The sequence below is a fragment of the Neomonachus schauinslandi genome, chromosome 16, assembly GCF_002201575.2.
Source record: "Neomonachus schauinslandi chromosome 16, ASM220157v2, whole genome shotgun sequence".
Lineage (NCBI taxonomy): Eukaryota > Metazoa > Chordata > Mammalia > Carnivora > Phocidae > Neomonachus > Neomonachus schauinslandi.
The window spans coordinates 10426649-10443361 of NC_058418.1; the positions used below are offsets into that span (position 1 = coordinate 10426649).

General features: G+C 50.3%; 1 protein-coding gene across 1 annotated transcript; it reads left to right on the plus strand.

The window, feature by feature from the left end:
- Positions 1–2057: 2057 nt before the first annotated feature.
- Positions 2058–12805, plus strand: CEACAM20 (CEA cell adhesion molecule 20). Its single transcript, XM_021681062.1, has 7 exons — positions 2058–2109; positions 4231–4383; positions 4879–5157; positions 5625–5906; positions 7127–7405; positions 10121–10399; positions 12687–12805. Exons 1-7 carry the CDS (start codon positions 2058–2060, stop codon positions 12803–12805), a joined length of 1443 nt encoding a protein of 480 aa, XP_021536737.1.
- Positions 12806–16713: the final 3908 nt, after the last annotated feature.

The following is a 16713-nucleotide window of genomic DNA, read 5'->3' on the forward strand; positions in this document are numbered from 1 at the left end:
CAACATGGGGCTCGATCCCAGGACCCTGAGATCATGACCTGAGCCAAAGGCAGATGCTCAACCAACTGAGCCACCCAGGCGCCCGACTTGTCATTTTTCCTTAGCCTGTATCACTTGATATTTCACATAGCTGACCGATTTATTATGCTCATTGTTTATCATCTCTCTCCGCCCTGGAACCGGGTTTTCTGTCCATTTCGTCCCGAGCACCTGGAGCAGGCACAGGAGGTGCTCAGGACGTGTGTGTTGAATGACTGAGTGAGGGCGCACTTCCTCCCAGGGGCTGCTGTCATCACAGTCCCAACACGTAGAGGAGATTCACACGTACTGAACGCTTACTCCGTGCCAGGCACTTTCCCAGCACTAAATCATTTCATCCTCACAGACATCTTGTTTGTCCCGGTCTGCAGATGGGACAAGGAAGCTCACAGGTGACGTAACTTTCCCAACAAACCACAGCAGGGGTGTGGAGAACTCAGACACAGCCTGGCTCTCATAGCTGTAGAGCCTCTGAAGAGCCAAAAACATCCCCACCCCATCTTAGAGCCAAGGAAAGTGGTCACGAGGGAGGCAGATTGACATGCCCAGGGCTACACGGCTGGCAAGTGGAGGGGCCAGGATTTGCATCCCCTCAGTTTGTCTCCAGAGCCAGTTTGCTCAGCCTCACGTGTCCCTGAAGCAGATACTTGGTGACTGCCTGTGGTATGACGGAGACCCAGACAAGCAGCAAGCTGAGGCAGCTGGGTGACCGAGTTCTCCTCGTGATGCCAAGGTGCCTCTCTTGCCCTAGGTAATCATTTTAGAGTTTTCTCAGCCTTACCTTGAACCACCCACCCTCTCACTTCCTCTGTTCTGGGGCCTGAACTTCCTTCTGTGCCTCAAACTCAGCAATCTCCCGCATGCTGCCCCCTCTGCCCACCAGACTCTCGCCTGACCCACTCCTGCATCTTCCAGGCCTCCAGCTTGATGTCCTCTCCTCCAGGAAGTCCTCCCTGGCCTGCAGTCTGGGTCAGGCGCCGCCTCTGGGCTCCCCCAGCTCAGCCCTGTGCACGCTGGGTTGGCACTGACTGAGGACAGGCGTGTGAGCTCATACTGGCAGGGCTGGGGATGTCTTGGTCTCTACTGTGCCCCCAAAGCTACTAAGCCACAGGGATCAGCACAAAAGAGGAGTTCAGGGAATATTTGTTAGTGAATGAATGAATACATGGATTAATGGTTGTTAATGGTTGTTCCCTAACCCAGTTGATTACATTAAATCTTCCTGGTCTGGATGCTCCCAAAGAACAATAGCTTGTCTTGCCCATAGGGAATTTAAAAAAAAACACCTCTCCTGTATTGAACCTTTACTGTGTCCTCCGGTCTCAGCTCAGATGTCTGCTCTTTCAGGAAACCCTCCTTGCCCCTTCTCCCCAGGCGGGGTCAGGCACCCCCTGGGGTTCTCCCAGCCCAGCTCACTCTGAGCTTCCTGCTGTTTGTTTATGACCAGTATCATTTCAGCTCACTTAATATTTCCAGGCTGCTCATGGCGAGTTTGGCACCGAGCCTGATTTTATTAAGCTATCAACAACCAGGAGCCACCATTATTGTTTTGTTATCGTCACTATTGACTGTCATTATCTCGGTTCCTGGTCTCCTTAACTCTAACATTCTCCAGTTGTCCCTCCATGGCACCCCTTCTCCCCGGATTGCTCCTGCATCCTGGCAAAGGGGCGTGGAGGGGGGCTTAGGAGGAGGGGGATGTAATTCTCAAGGGGACTCAGGGCCAAAAGGCGGGGATTTCTTTCTTCTTTTCCACCCTGGTGGAAACCCCGGGATTCCTGGGGCTCTCGTTCTCTGTGCTGGACAGAGGAAGGAAAGCGAGCCCTGGGGTAGAGGGGGGAGGTGGGTCCAAAGTTCCTCCCCGCCGCCACCACCCCTGTCTGTCCTGGGAGCCACTCTCATCACAGTGAGGTTGCAGCAGGGCAGAGGGGAAGAAGAGGGAGCTGGAGGGGTGCGGCTGGAGTGAAGACAGCGTCTGTGTGTGCAAGCCGGGGCATACTGGTCAGGTGCCAGGACCCATGGGGCTCGCTGACTTATGGGGCCACCACTGGGCGGGAATCCTGCTTGCAGGTGAGTGCACTGCTCCCTTCAGAGGGAGCTGGGGATGGTGTGTGTGTGTGTGTGCACACAAAAGAGAGACAGAGACACAAAGAGAAATAGAGATACACACACACACACAGAAATATAAATACAAAAGAGATTGACAAAGGTAGAGAGAGACCAGAGATAATGACATATGTACAGAAAGAGATAGAACCACAGAATCAGAGACCTAGAGAGAAATAGGGGGACACAGAGGCAGAGCGTGAAAATGACAGGAGAAACTGTAGCAGAGGGAAGAACAGGGAGGGACAGATAGGAGAGAGGGAGACAGAGGACAGACAGAGACAGAAAGAAAAATGTACAGTCACACAGAGAAACAGATTGGGGGGAGTCGTGGAGAGAGAGAGATCCAGAGAGAGGTATGGAAAGAGCTGGAACATAGCAGACAGGAGAAGACGGGCAGAGGGAGGATGTGCCAGCCCCGCGTGGCCAGGTCACACCTCAATCAGAACACGGGATGGATGTGACATTGATGCTTAGAGTCTTGGAGGCAAAAGGACGAAACGAGACTATTTTGATAAGAAAAAGCATTTTGGAGGCAAAGAAATGATTTCGCAATGCGTGGTGTGCAAAACTCAGCCCTGCTTTGCTGTGTGGCCCTGAGACCAGCTCTTCCCCCCCTGGCTGACCCTGGCAGGCTGCGGGGGCTCTGGGGTCCCCCGAGGGGCTGTGAGTTTGCTTCCCCCTGTGCACAGAAGGCAGGACCCTGTGGGGAGGAGGCGGGAGGGAAGGGGCCAGGTAACGGCTGTCTGCAGAGGAGGTGTATCTCAAATGGGTGTGATGAGACGCACCGTTGATGCTTTCACTCATAGTATTTCTGTTATCCTTACTATAGTTATATGAGGTGGGAACTATTATTACTCCATTTTACAGATGGGGAAACTGAGACTCAGAGAGGGGACATGACTTGCCAAAAAAAAAAGGCAAAGCTGGGATTCACATATAGGCAGTCAGGCTTTGAGCCTGTGGACTTAACCTCTAGCAATATTACAGGCAGAAAATACAAACATAGAAATAATCATAATAATAATAGTGACTAGCACTTACTATGAACAGTTTTAAGCACATCACATCTGATATCTCATCAAGCCTCACAACAACCCCATGAACTAAGTTCTATTCTCCCCATTTCGCTGTTGAAGAAACTGAGGCTCACAAAGAGAGAGCCTCTTGCCCATGATCATAGACCGAGGAAGCATTAGAGTCAGTATTTTTTTTCCAAATATCCTAAGAGCCCATGCCCTTAACCACTGACTGAGCAGGGAATGGGGCAGCGCTCGGGCCAGACTGGGGTCCAGTGAGGGCTGGAGAGAAACATGGCTGCCAGCCCCTGTGAATTGGGCTGAGGGGAGGCTTGGGGGGCTGTCAAGGTCAGCTGCACATGAGCACAGGGGCTGGGGGTGGGGGGTCCACGGTCTCCTCAAGCCTGAATGCAGATTGGCCAAATGGAACACCAACAACTCTTGCTATCTTGTTCCCTTTTCCTCCCTATGGGAGGGAAATCTCCGCCTGAGGGCAAGTCTGCTGAAGTACCAAAGATTTATTTCCCCCACCAGAGATAATAGAAGTTCCTGTTTATGAGGGATAAGCTCTGTGCCCATCCCTGGGCTGACAGGAGGAATTATGCAGTGTTAAGAACACACTCTTTAGGTGCTGGCCGGCCAGGTTCAAGTTTGGCTTCTGCCACTTAGTATAATGGTCTTGGAAAGGGACTCCACCTCTCTGAGCATCTCTTTCCCTCTGTGTGGAAAGAGGAGACTGATCATGTATCTCCTGCAGGGTGAGCATCAATGGAGAGAGCACAGTGACCCTCAGGGGCCCCCATTACAACTTGCCAATATTCATCACCTCAACGCAACAACCCTGGGCTGCAGGTGATGTTATGTCCATTCTACAGCTGGACAAATTGAGGCTCAAGAAGATTAAAAACATGCCACAAGTCACATGGCCAGTGAGTAGTGCTAGGAGTCAAGCCTCTAGGGGTGAAGTGCCATGTCCATGACCTAGACCTCTCTCTATGAAGTCCATAACTGGACACCCCCAACACACTGCCCCCTCTCTGAATGCCTCTTCTCTCTCCCCCACCAGCCTTGCTTTTGACCATGTGGAGTCCACCAGCTGCAGTCCAGTTCACCCTTGATGCCACCCCACTTACCACCACCCAAGGTGAGAAGGATGTTGTTCCATCTAGGTCTGGGACCCCCTGGGCACCCCAGACTCGTGGCAGATCCAGAGATGTGGGCACAGAAAATAAGGTTATCATTCTGATCCCTGCCTTCATACCTAAAGCACCCATCAGGATTCCATGCCCAAAGTCGGGCAACAACCGGACAGATCAGTTGTATTGGGGGCAGGGGTAGAGGGGTGGAGTGTGGCTGGCATGGTTGTGGGTGGGAAAGGTTGGCTAAGAAGTGGGCAGTAGGATCTGGCTGGCATCCCTGTTACAAACGTGAGTCTCCTTACAGCTGAAATTAATTGACCCATTGTCATATCCCAGATCCTTCCGCTTCGTTTGTACAATCCTCTTCAGTGAGGCTCAGAGAGGGGAAGCAAGTTGCCCGTGATCACACTTAAAATGAGCAGTAGGTCTAGCATTTGCGTCCAGGCATTGAGCTCATTTGCCTTCTGGCAATTCCAGTCCAGTCTCTCTGGGTCCCTCTGTGGCTACATTTGGCTTGGTGCTCTTCTGTCTGTGTCTCTGCCTCTGTCTCCTTCTCTCTCTTTCTCCCTGTGCAGAACTGCCCGGCAGGCCCACCATTTCAATCAGCCCGGACACTGCCATAGAGCAGAGGGAACAGGTGACCCTCTACTGTAACACCAAGGATGCCAACGTTACCATCCACTGGTTCTCCAACGATCTCCCCCTGGTGTTCCATGAGCGCATGCTGCTGTCTACAGACGGCAAGAAACTCACCATCCTCACTGTGCAGCAGGAGGACTCTGCGACTTACAAATGCAAAGCTCAGGGTTTCTACCAGGTCCAGAGCAGTGATCCCACCTTCCTGACTGTGAACTGTGAGTCCCTTTCCATTCTCCCCAGCCCCTCACTAACACCCCCTTTCTTGGTGATTTCATTCAGTCTCACAGCTTCAGATACCATCCAAATGTGGACTTGTCTACCCTTGGCCTCCAGATGTGTAAGTAACTGTTTGATGTCTCTACTTGGACTCTACTGGGGACATCCAGGTTAAGATATCTAAAACTAAGTTCCTTAACCTTCAGATGTTTGCTACAAAACCTTGCCTGGGTAGGGGCAAGGAAAGAGCATTTTCTGGCATACGTTAGATGTGTCTTACAATCCCACTTTACCCAGGATTAAGGCTGACATTTAATTTCCATTAGACTCCTGTATCTCCTTTGTAATTGATCCAGAGCTTGGATGGGGAGAAGAGAAATATTAATATTTACTGACTCCTGAGGTCTCCCTAAGAGAGACTTTGCTGATGTGATCATTCCTGCTATGATTGTTCTTGTCCTCCCAGATGGTCCTGACCCATTTGAAATCAAGTTGGATTCTGGTGTATCCAGCGGGGAGGTGGTTGAGGTGATAGAGGGCTCCAGTGTGACCTTCTCTGTGGAAACACCGTCTCACCCACCTCCTGCCTATTCCTGGTTTCTCAACAATAACGTCACTCTGTCTTCCACCACGAGAACATTCACCATCCAGGCTGTGTCCACGGAACATGAAGGCACGTACAGGTGCTTGGTGTCCAACCGTGCCACCCACCTGCTCCGCCTGGGTGCTCTTGAAGTCCGAGTCCTTGGTGAGGCTCTTTTTCCTGTTCCTCTCCTTTGTTCCTCTGAGAATCCGAGCTACACCAATATCCCAGAGGTTGAGGAGGACACAGAAAAGTGGGGATTTCCTACGTGGCTGGTGGCAGAACGGGGCTCTGACCACAGGGAAGGACCTGGCTCCTGGCTTGGCCCATCTTCCACAAGACCTGGTTGGCTGTCTATGGGTTGTCCATTCTTTGCTTCTCTGAAAGTTGGTGGTGGGGGGGGGTTGATCCTCTATACATACAAACCCTAACACAATATTCACACATCTCAGCACACAAATAACAACCACATATGCACAGAACACTCACACATGTGCACAACACACACAAGACACACGCAATTCACACACAATAAATACACACAACCCTGCCAACATACAACATACATGCAAAGCACATACAACACGCACACAACAGAAACCTATAACACAGTACATAACACAGCATTGACCTACATCACATGCTCATACTGTTCACACAAACCCCCAACACATACAAGCAATACACTCACACATACACACAACACATATACTGCACACAGGATGTACTCGCATAAAACGCAGACATACGTACCTCACACACAACACAGACACAATGAACAGTACCGCAAACACACAACACACGCTCATATAAAACATACACACAATATATATAACATACACACAACACACATTACAGTCGCTCAGCAGCCTCACATACAACACAGAAAATACCCACATACTGTACGTTCCATACCCTCAGCACATGCGCAGAACTGATACACATTACACATACTCCGTATATACATATTCCCACACCACACAGTCATACACAAGGCGTCTAGAACACCATACAACACATATGCATAACACAGTACCACACAGAACATACATGCAGAAAATATACACACACAATACATACAGAGTGAATACATACCTCATAGTCACAAAACACATATACACAACACACACATACAACAGACACAAAATTAAAACACACACGACATGTCCATACACCACGCCCTCACCATACACACACTCACATAATTGTCACACAGCACACACTCCTACCTCCCATATCATGCAGTCATAGGCAAAGAACACACACACACACACCATCCACAACACATACACACATGTCCCTGGAAAGCCCTATGGTGCCTGCCTGGGCAGGAGACTGGGGAAGGGTCCCTGACCCGCACCCCGCGTCTCTGTGTGTGTTTCCAGAAATGCTGACCAAGCCTAACATTGTGTCCCCAAGCCTAAATCTCGTGGAAAATGCCAGCTCCGTGACCCTGACCTGCCAGACCTCCCACAAGGGGGCTGGAGTCCTGTGGTTCCTGAGGGGCCAGGCCCTCTTGCCTAGCAAGCACCTGGTGCTGTCGGCCGACAACAGGAGCCTGGTCATCCACGGTCTCCAGCGAGATGACACAGGACCCTACGAGTGTGAAGTCTGGAACTGGGGCAGCCAGGCACGAAGCAAGCCCCTCACGCTCACCATCAGCTGTGAGTCACCCAAGCTGGGCCTCGTCCTCCTCTCTCCCTCCCTCCCTCCTTCCCTTTCAGTTGTTCCTCCTAGCCATTCGTTCCACAATTATTGAATACCTGCTCTGTGCCAGGCGTGTCTGGGCATGGGACAAGGCAAAGCAGCCGCCCTTGTGGGGCTTACATTCTAGTGGGGAGACACACTTTAAACAGCTAAGCAAGGGAGAGGCACGGTGTGTCGGGCGGGGCTGAGGAGAAACACGAGGGCAGCAGGAGGGACAGGGAAAGCTGGGAGGGGAAGGGGTTGCAGTCTTAGTCACGTGGGGTAGTCAGGGGAGGCCTCCCTGAGGAGGAACACTGCAGGCTGCTAAGGAAAGAGAGAGCCAGGGGGAGGGAGCAGCATGTGAGGTGGGTGATGAGCAGGAACCCAAGGAGGCCAAGGTGACCAGACAGGTGAATGAGGGGGAGGACAGAATAGGAGAGGTCTGGAGGTAAAAGGGTGGGGGCAGATCCTGCAGGGCCCCATGAGCCATGGCGAGGGCACTGGGAGCAACAGAAGGCTCTGAGGGGAGGGAGAAGAGGATCAGACTTAGGTTCTCACAGGGCATCCTGGGCCCTTGTCTATGGGGGTGGAAGCAGGGGAGAGGGAGGAGGTTGAGAAAGTGTTGTGTTTGTTCGGGTCCTTGGAGAGGCCGACCCCAAGGTAGGATTAAAGGGGTGACACGTGCAAGGACTTTAGTAGGAGGAATGCTCCTGTGCAGAAACGTAGGGAGGGAGCCTTGGAAGGCTGGGGGAGCCACTGACCGAGATGCCTGTCCAACCCTGAGCAATCAGGGGAGGGGGAGGGAGAGAAGGTTGGGCAGAAGTGTGGAAACCACCATGCAGTCTGAAGAACATCAGCAAGGCTGCTGGGGAGCCCCGTATCTCCCAGGAAGGGGCCTGCCTCAGTTTCCCCAACATGCTCAGGTACAGGTCGGGTGTAGCCCGTGGGAGAGCAGGCAGTGGATTTCAGGGGCTGGGCACTTGGTTATTGAAACTCCTGCCATCAGAAGTCTGCAAGCCACCTTCTCAGGATGGCCACAGTTGTCCGTCTGGGAAATGAGAAGTGGTCAGACCATGGGACCATGGATTCATTTGGAATCTAGAACTCAGGATTTGCTGCCATTGACACAGGTGAAAGAGAAAGGGACTGACTCCAAGGTTTTTTGCCTGAGCTACTCACATGGGTTAGTGGCCACGAGCTGAAGTGAAGAGGCACCTGCAAGGAGAGAAAGTAGGGTCCACGTGTATACGTGTTAAATAATGGGGCATATGGGGGTGGGGGTTACATGCACTGCTGCTCTCTTCTTCTGTTCCCACTTCAGTCATGAAACCAAAAACTGCTCTTTTGCTCTCCCTCTCTGCTGAGCAAATGTGGGGTGCTTGGTAAGTAACAGCCGTGACTTTTGGAGCTCCCAGGCTGCTTGGGATGGGGAGGTCAATATTCAGGCCAAGAAAAAAATACAGCATCAAGAGTGCTGCCATGGGACAGCAGGATCTGGGGAACCCAAAGGAAGCCCCCACCTGTCTGGGGGATGTGGGAAGGCTCATCATGAGAGGGGGTGTCTTCCATGAGATCCAGAGGACGAGTAAGTTAGCTAGGTAGAGCAGACTCAGGGAAGAGAAGAGCATTCCAGAGAAGGAAGAGAATGTGTGAAGGCTCTGAAGTAAGAGGAAACATGATAAAGATGGAACATCCGAGTAGGATCTTATTTCTGAATCGAGAGTGGGAGGTGTGGAGAGGTGAGAGGTGAGGCTGGAGGGGTCTGCAAGGGCAAGATTGTGAATGAGCTCTTCAGCCATGGCCTTTGTCCTAAGGGTACTGGGGAGCCATGGAGGGCTCTGAGCATGGGAGGGATAGTGTCAAGTTTGTACTTAGGGAGCTGCTCTGGCTGCTGTGTGGAGGATTTGACACCGGGATGGGAAGACCCTGAGGGATCCTGGTGGCCATGGGGTTTGGATGGGGAGAATATCAAAGGATACCTAGGAGGGGATGAGGCCAGGATTTTCCTCCTTTCCCGGAGTGTCCCAACTAGAAACTCTTTGCGTCCTTCTTTCCAGTAGTTCACGTTAATTTAAATAAGACAAAGACTCAGCCCTTGGTTAGCATGGAAAACTCAACAGCCATTTCGTTTGTTTCCTTCACGTTTGTGGGAGGAGGGCCAAGTGCCAATGACCTCCTTCTGGCTTTAGGAGGGAACTCTGAAAGTGTCTCTACTTTGGAGAATACATGGATGTAAATTTAAATATTGCAACAGGGCCATTTGCTCTTCAGTAAGGAAGTCCATCAGAATGGTAAAGTTTTTGGAAGCGTGGGGCTATGTTCACAGGACACAGCAACAATTTGGGAAGCCTGGATGCGTTATGAGGTTCATTGGTGAGAGCTCGCTTTTGCAAGGGCAGGGGGTTTGTTTTTTATTTTGATGTTGTTTTGCTTTGGGTTTCTCCCCTCCATGCTGTGAACTACAGTCTGCCTGCTTGGCAGCTAAGGAGGAAAAGGGAACATCTTGCCGAGATTCCTTTCAACTGTGGGTTAGAAGAGCCTTTGTTCTCTAGGCTATAACCTAGAATTCTGTTAGTTAGAATCAAAAAGGGGAAGGGGGGAAGGGGTAAAGCATCCAGTGTGGAAGCAGGGCGGGCAGAACAGGAAAACTCGGCAGTGGAGGGTGGGTGCTTGATGTTTGGCTTTGCACACAGACGGCCCTGATCGAGTGGACATCACCAGAGGGGCAGCATCTGGAGTGGTCAGCACCATCAAGGCGGAGCTCAACTCCAGCCTGACCCTGCAGTGTCAGGCGGAGTCCCAGCCGGGCGCCAAGTTTCACTGGACCCTTGAACACTCCACCACCGTGTATATGGGCAAGCACTTAATCATCGGGGCCCTGACCTGGGAAGACCAGGGCATCTACAACTGCACGGCCTCCAACCCACTGACCCACCTGGCCCGCTCTGCCTCCGTCCTGGTCAGAGTGGTAGGTAAGTGCCTCAGTGTCCCTTCCCCTGGGGTCCAAATGGCTTTCCCTGATGCCAGCCTCACTATCTAGTCTTCTAGTGTGACAACAAGTGTACTGTGTGGGGCGGGTTCCCAATCTGGAGCTGCCGAATCCCAGCCTGTAATGCTTGGGAGCTAGAACCTCTCCTTCCTAGCTGTGTGCCCTGGAAAACCCTCCAGGCTGCTCGGAGCCTCAGGTTTTTTTTTTTTTTTTTACCTGGAAATGGGGGTTGTGATGCCTTACCTTCCAGAGTTGTTTAGAAGCACAGTGAGTCAGGGAGATAGTCAATGAGCGAAGGAGTGAACTGGTAGGAATTATATTAATTATAGGAATTATATATATTTTAAAGATTCTATTTGAGAGAGCGAGAAAGAGAGAGAGAGAGCACAAGCAAGCAGGGGGAAGGGCAAAGGGAGAGGGAGAGTAGACTTCCCGCTGAGCAGGGAGCCTGACATGGGGCTCGATCCCGGGACCCTGAGATCATTACCCGAGCTGAAGGCAGATGCTTAACCGACTGAGCCACCCAGGTGCCCCTAATTATAGGAATTATATTAGTAACAGCTTGGTGTGACTGGCAGCGAGTCCCTGTATTTCTATATTGAGTTATCGAGAGGGCAGCACGGTGTCGCTATTAGCCAGAGTTTTGTATCCCAGCTCTAATGCTTATTGGCTGTGTGATCTTGGGCATGTTGCTTAACCTCTCTGGACCTCTGATTCCTTGTGGGTAAAAAAAGTAACAGTTGTGCTTATATCATAGGGTCATTGAAAATTAACCAACATTTGTAAGGTTTTAATGGCAGTGCCGGGCATATTGTGTTTATTAAACAAATAAAATTATTCTTTATTGAGCCTATGCTGAATGCCCGAAACAAACCTTTCCACATACAGTATCAGCAAACACTTCTTGGGTGCCCACTGCCAGCCAGCTCTGAGTGAGGCCTCCTGGCATCTCTGTTGTGTAGGAGAGACTGAGACCCGTCCTAGGGTTTGAAACCAGGCTGACCTCCTCAGGAGTCCTGTTCTTAGTTGTCACCGAGGGGAGGACCCTAGGCACATTCCCAAACTACCTAATTGAATCTTCAAAACAACTCTGGTCTCGTTAAGACCATTTGATGAATGGAGAAACAGAGGCTCAGAGGAGGAAGCAGTGAATACGGTTGATGGTCATGGGGGTGTTGTAGGATTTGAACGAGATCATGTATGATGGGCTCTTGGAGCTTAGAGCTTGGTGGATGGCAGCTTGTATCATCATCGTCATCATCGGATCATATCCTGGTCTTTTATCAAGTACTGACTCTGTGTCAGGCATGGTGCTCTTACTCCTATGTGGGATCTCACTTAATGCCCTCAAAGCCTATAGGGTTATGAATGGCTATGCTTGTTTGACATAGAAAGAAATGAAGGCTCAAAGAATGAAACTAAGAACCCCCAACACATCCTGGAGGCCCCCTCCTGCCCCTCCAAATCAGAGAGCTCCTTCCTCTCACCCCTGATCCTCATGGCTGCCTTCCTAATCCCTGTGGCTGGACTTCACCCCTTTGGGAAGGCTTCTGGGCAGAAGCTGGATGGGAAAACACAGGCCCATGTTAATGATTACAGCTGCTATTTATTAATCAATCACCTGTGGTGTGTGCAGCATGAACATTCACGATCTCATTTCATCTTCACATCATCATAGTGTGGTGGGTACCATTTCCCTCACTTTACAGATGAGGAAATCAGACTCAGAAGGGGATGTCACTTGTCCGTGGTCCCAGGGCCCCAGAGAGTCAAAGGTGACTCAGGTATGAAAATGAGGAGGAAAATGGGGGAAAGCCAGGTTTCTGGCTTTCAAAGCCCTTTCCTCTGAAAGCCATATTTGATCCATTATCCCAAGCAGTATTGTCATCCCACCAACATTTACTGATCGCTTTCCATGGGCCTAAATATTGTCCTATCTTGAGCATGTTGAACATTCCATATTTTGAACACGAATACTCTTATGCTGAATCTTTTCAGCAACCACTGACACTATTATCCCTGTCTTACAGAGGAGACAACTGAAGCACAGAGAGGTTAAGTAGCATGGTCAAAGTCACACAGCTGAGATATGAATAGGCCATTTGACACCAGAAATGATGCTATTAATACCACAAAATGCTGCCTCCCGGTGACTGGAAAACACATGTTCATCAAGTGACAGTAAAGATAAAGCCACAGCTTGGGAATGGGGACGGGGGCAGGCATGAGGGTGTGTCAGACCAGGGTCCTGACTCTTTCTCCTTGCCCAGGTCCCAGGTCATCCCTGTCTGCAAGAGTCATTGCTGGCATTGCTCTGGGGATCTTGACTGTCATTGCCCTATCCACAGGGCTGGGCTATTTCCTCTACAACAGAAACGCCAGACGGTAAAGCTGGGAATGGGGTAAGGGACGTGGCCTGCAGGGGGCCTGCCTGGCCGAAGTGTTGCTGACCATGGTGCTGAGCTGTGTCTGTAGCAACTGGGGAACTCAGGGGGGTTGGGACAATGCCCAAGAATGGATGTGGGAGATGGGTAGGGCCTGTGAAGATGGCAAGGACTGGAGGCAGAAGAATGAGGGATTTGGGGTTTCAGGTTCTCAAGGAAAAAAGTAGAGGACCCCATCCAGGAGGGAGCAACACCCACCTCTGCAGAGGGGCCCCATGCAGAGTCCTGTTCCAGTAAGTGACCTCATAGCTGATGCCAAGGGCAGCAGTGGGGGTTGGGGAAGGGGCTGATCCTGGGAGCCTGGGCCTCTGCTCCCAGCTTTGCCACTAGTGATCATGGATGAGATTGGAGCCGAGAACTCTGAGGAGTTCTGCCTGTTCCAACAGCCACAGCAAAAAATAGGGAAAAAATAGGTTGCCATTCTCTCCTTCCTCACCCTCGGAAAACTTTGCTAGTTGATTGCTGTAGGAAGAGAGAATCAATCACAACACTCATCCCTGCTGAACCCAAAGTCAGCCTTATAACCCACCTCAGCACAGTGCTTCATGCATGCTCTACTGATGGATGGGAGCTGACAAGGCAAAATGAAAACATTTTTGACATCTCTGGGCTAGGATTCTGGAAGGATACTCCCCCACCCCGAAATGGAAGCCCTAGAGACTGTCCAATCCAGCTCAGTTTTGCAGAGAGGAAATCCACGCCCAGGAAGGAGAAAGGATAAACTCCACACTACAGAGGGCCCACTGGGGCTAGGTCTTAGATTTCTGTCCTCATCCATCTTATCAAACAGCCTTATCTAATGCAGAACTAGATTTCCAGGATATTTCCAGGTCAGGGTCACTAGAGATGTAATGGGGAGTCCTGGGGAGGAAGGAAGGAAGGTAGGTTTCTGCCACTACCTTTCTGGGGATAGGCGTGACCTGGAGAAACAGCCCCTTCCCTCACATCTCTTCCTAACTCCAGCCCCAGGCTGGCATTCCCTTTCTCTAGACTGTCCAAGGCCCATATATGCCAACTTACCTGAACCTCAAGGACAGGCTGGAGCCAAGAAGGTGAGCAGTGCTCCAGAGGGACCCTTCGTGCTCCCCTGACTATCTGGTCCTTCCCCAGCCCAGCAGGGCCGTTCCAGTCCCACCTCTTGGGTTGGGGAGTGAGGCGTGTTCTCTTGAGGATACCCAGTGTTAGTTTTAGTCTTTCTGCATCTCCTCCCCTGCCTTCTCTGGGGATCCCAAGATCCTCCCTGGCTTTCCATCTCTTCTCCTTGTTTTCTTGCCCTTCAACAATGCCTTGAGCTCCTCTGGGAATCAGGAGGGATGTAACTGCCTCTGAGGCCAAAACTGTTTCTGAGAATTTCTGGGAATGGTCCCCATCCCAAGCCCATGACCTCTTCACTACTTTCTTTTCCCCCAGGTGCTGCCACCAGACCCCCCAGAGCAATTTTATGAGGTATGTTGGCCCTGCTGGGTTTGATTTTAAAAAGCTGCAGTGGGAATACAATCAGAATGTTGTGTTTGACAAGTCTGAGAAACCATCCTGTATAAATCTTCATTGTACATTGCAAGGCCAGGGATGAGGAGAAAGTGGCCTGAGGCCTCAGAGGCAGCTGGATCAGATTCTAGGTCTCTGGCTCCTACTGTGTTCCTTTTACCTCCAGGGCTCTGAATTGGCTTGCAAACGAGATGGCACTAGCTAGCACATGCTGGGTGCAAAGGATGTTTTGGGGTAGAGGTTGCAAAGATAGCCAGGTGAAATGACAGAATTCTAGAGCAGGGGCTTGGCTCTGGATCCTAAACTTATATCCATTTCTGATTCTTTGTAAGGACTTAGTGAAACCTGTTCCTCTCGGGGATCACTGAAGATTGCAGGCTGGCACTTTCTGTAATTTTAAGGCAATCTGTTCCTGTGGTCCCTAACCGATCTCTCCATTCACCTGCAGAAGGATCCACCATCAGCAAACTCCAGGAACTATTATCATGGCCCCAGAAAACCAATGCCCAAAGTTGCATTGGATCCACTGGCCCCCATTCTACCAAAAGGAAACCCAGAGTCAAGCTATGAGGTAATTTTATGCCACCCTGAATCTTTGGATAGGTTGAGAGCTGTCACCAACCTGCTTCTTCCTCCTTGCTGAAAAGTCTGTAGGATAAACTATCAAGAGAATTTTCCCTTCATTATTTTTCAGTTCCATTCCTTTCATTCCATCCTATCCTGTTCTACTTCATTTCATTCGGTTCCTTTCCAGTCCACTCGATTTTACTCTGTTCCATGTTTCCATCACACTTATTTTCACCCCACCTGTTAGAAGGTGGAGGAGGCACAGGAATGTATCCCCCAAATTGAGAAGGCACTCTGAGACCAGAGAACAAATTGCTGCAGTGCAGCAATTCTCCATAAAGTCCTGATCTTAGCCAACAGAATTTATAGAGTGAATTCACAGGGTCTAACGCTTAACAGACCTCTTGCCACCACCTGTACACCAGAAGAAACTATGTTATCTCTACCAGTTATCTGAACAACTTTAGGGAAGACCAGAACAAGCCTTCCCCTATTCGGTGGGGGCATACCTTCACCTGCAAGGGGCCTGGAACACGTAGCCCCATGCAAGGTCATCTCGCAGACCTGAACAAGATGGAGTCAGTATTGTGGGCACTCTTACACCACCCATTTCCTTTCTATCCATTTCACTTTACTCCATTTTTTTTTTTTTTTGAGAGAGAACATCCCCAAGAGCTTGAGCGGGGGAGGGGCAGAGGGAGAGAATCTCCAGCAGGCACCCCCCAGCACTGTTGGGTGCAGAGCCCAACGCGGGGCTCAATCTCACAGCCCTGAGATCACCACCTGAGTGGAAACCAAGAGTTGGACACTCAACTGACTGAGCCACCCAAGCTTTACTCCATTTTTTCCCCCACTTTATTCCAACCATTTGCTTGCCATGCTATTTACGTCCATTCCACTCCATCCCTCTACACTCCATTTCTTTTGTTTCTTTCCATAAAATTCCTTCTTTTCCTCTTGTGTCATCCCATTCCATTCCTTTCCATCTCTTCCTTATGTCCGTTCCATTCTTTCCCACTCATTTCTATTGCATTTTCTTCATTTTTATTTTTTCCCTTTAACTCCCCTTGGTTCATCCCTTCCATCCTACACATTCTGGCTCCCCCCATCCCGCTCCTTTCTGTTCAGTATCCCTGTTTACACAGTGCCATACACCTGGCTTTCATTTCATTCCAGAGCATTCCCTTTCTTCCCCCTCCATACAGTACCTCCCCACTCTCTTCCTTTCCCTTCCACTTCTTTCCTTCTTCTCCCTCCATTTCCTTTCCACTGTGCCTCCCTCTTCTGCTCAGTTTTATTCACTGTTTCCCGTGCCCATCCATTCTGTCCTCTTCCACTCCTTCTCCTCCATCGGATCCCATCCCATGCTCCCTTCCTTCTCTCCCGTCATATTCCCTTCCATAGCCCATGCTACTTTCCTTCCCATTTAGCTCCCTGCTTTCTGGTTCCTTCCGTTCCTTCCCTTCCACGCCACTGCATGAGCTGCATTCAACTCCATCTCTTCATCCTAGATTCTGCAGCGCTCCAGTTTCATTCCTGTATTGCCATTCCTGAACTCCCAGTTGCCCTTTGTCATATTACTTTTTGTCACTTGCCTTCTTTTCCTCTCCTCGGATGCCTTCCCCTGACATTCTTGTCCATTCAGTTCTAATCCTATGCTCCATGTCATTCCTCTCCTTTCCACACCAGCTTATTTTACTTCATTCTTTTCCTTTTCATTCCTTTCCACTATTATTTTTCTATTTATTATTTTTTAAAGATTTTATTTATTTATTTGAGAGAGAGAGAGAGAGAAAGT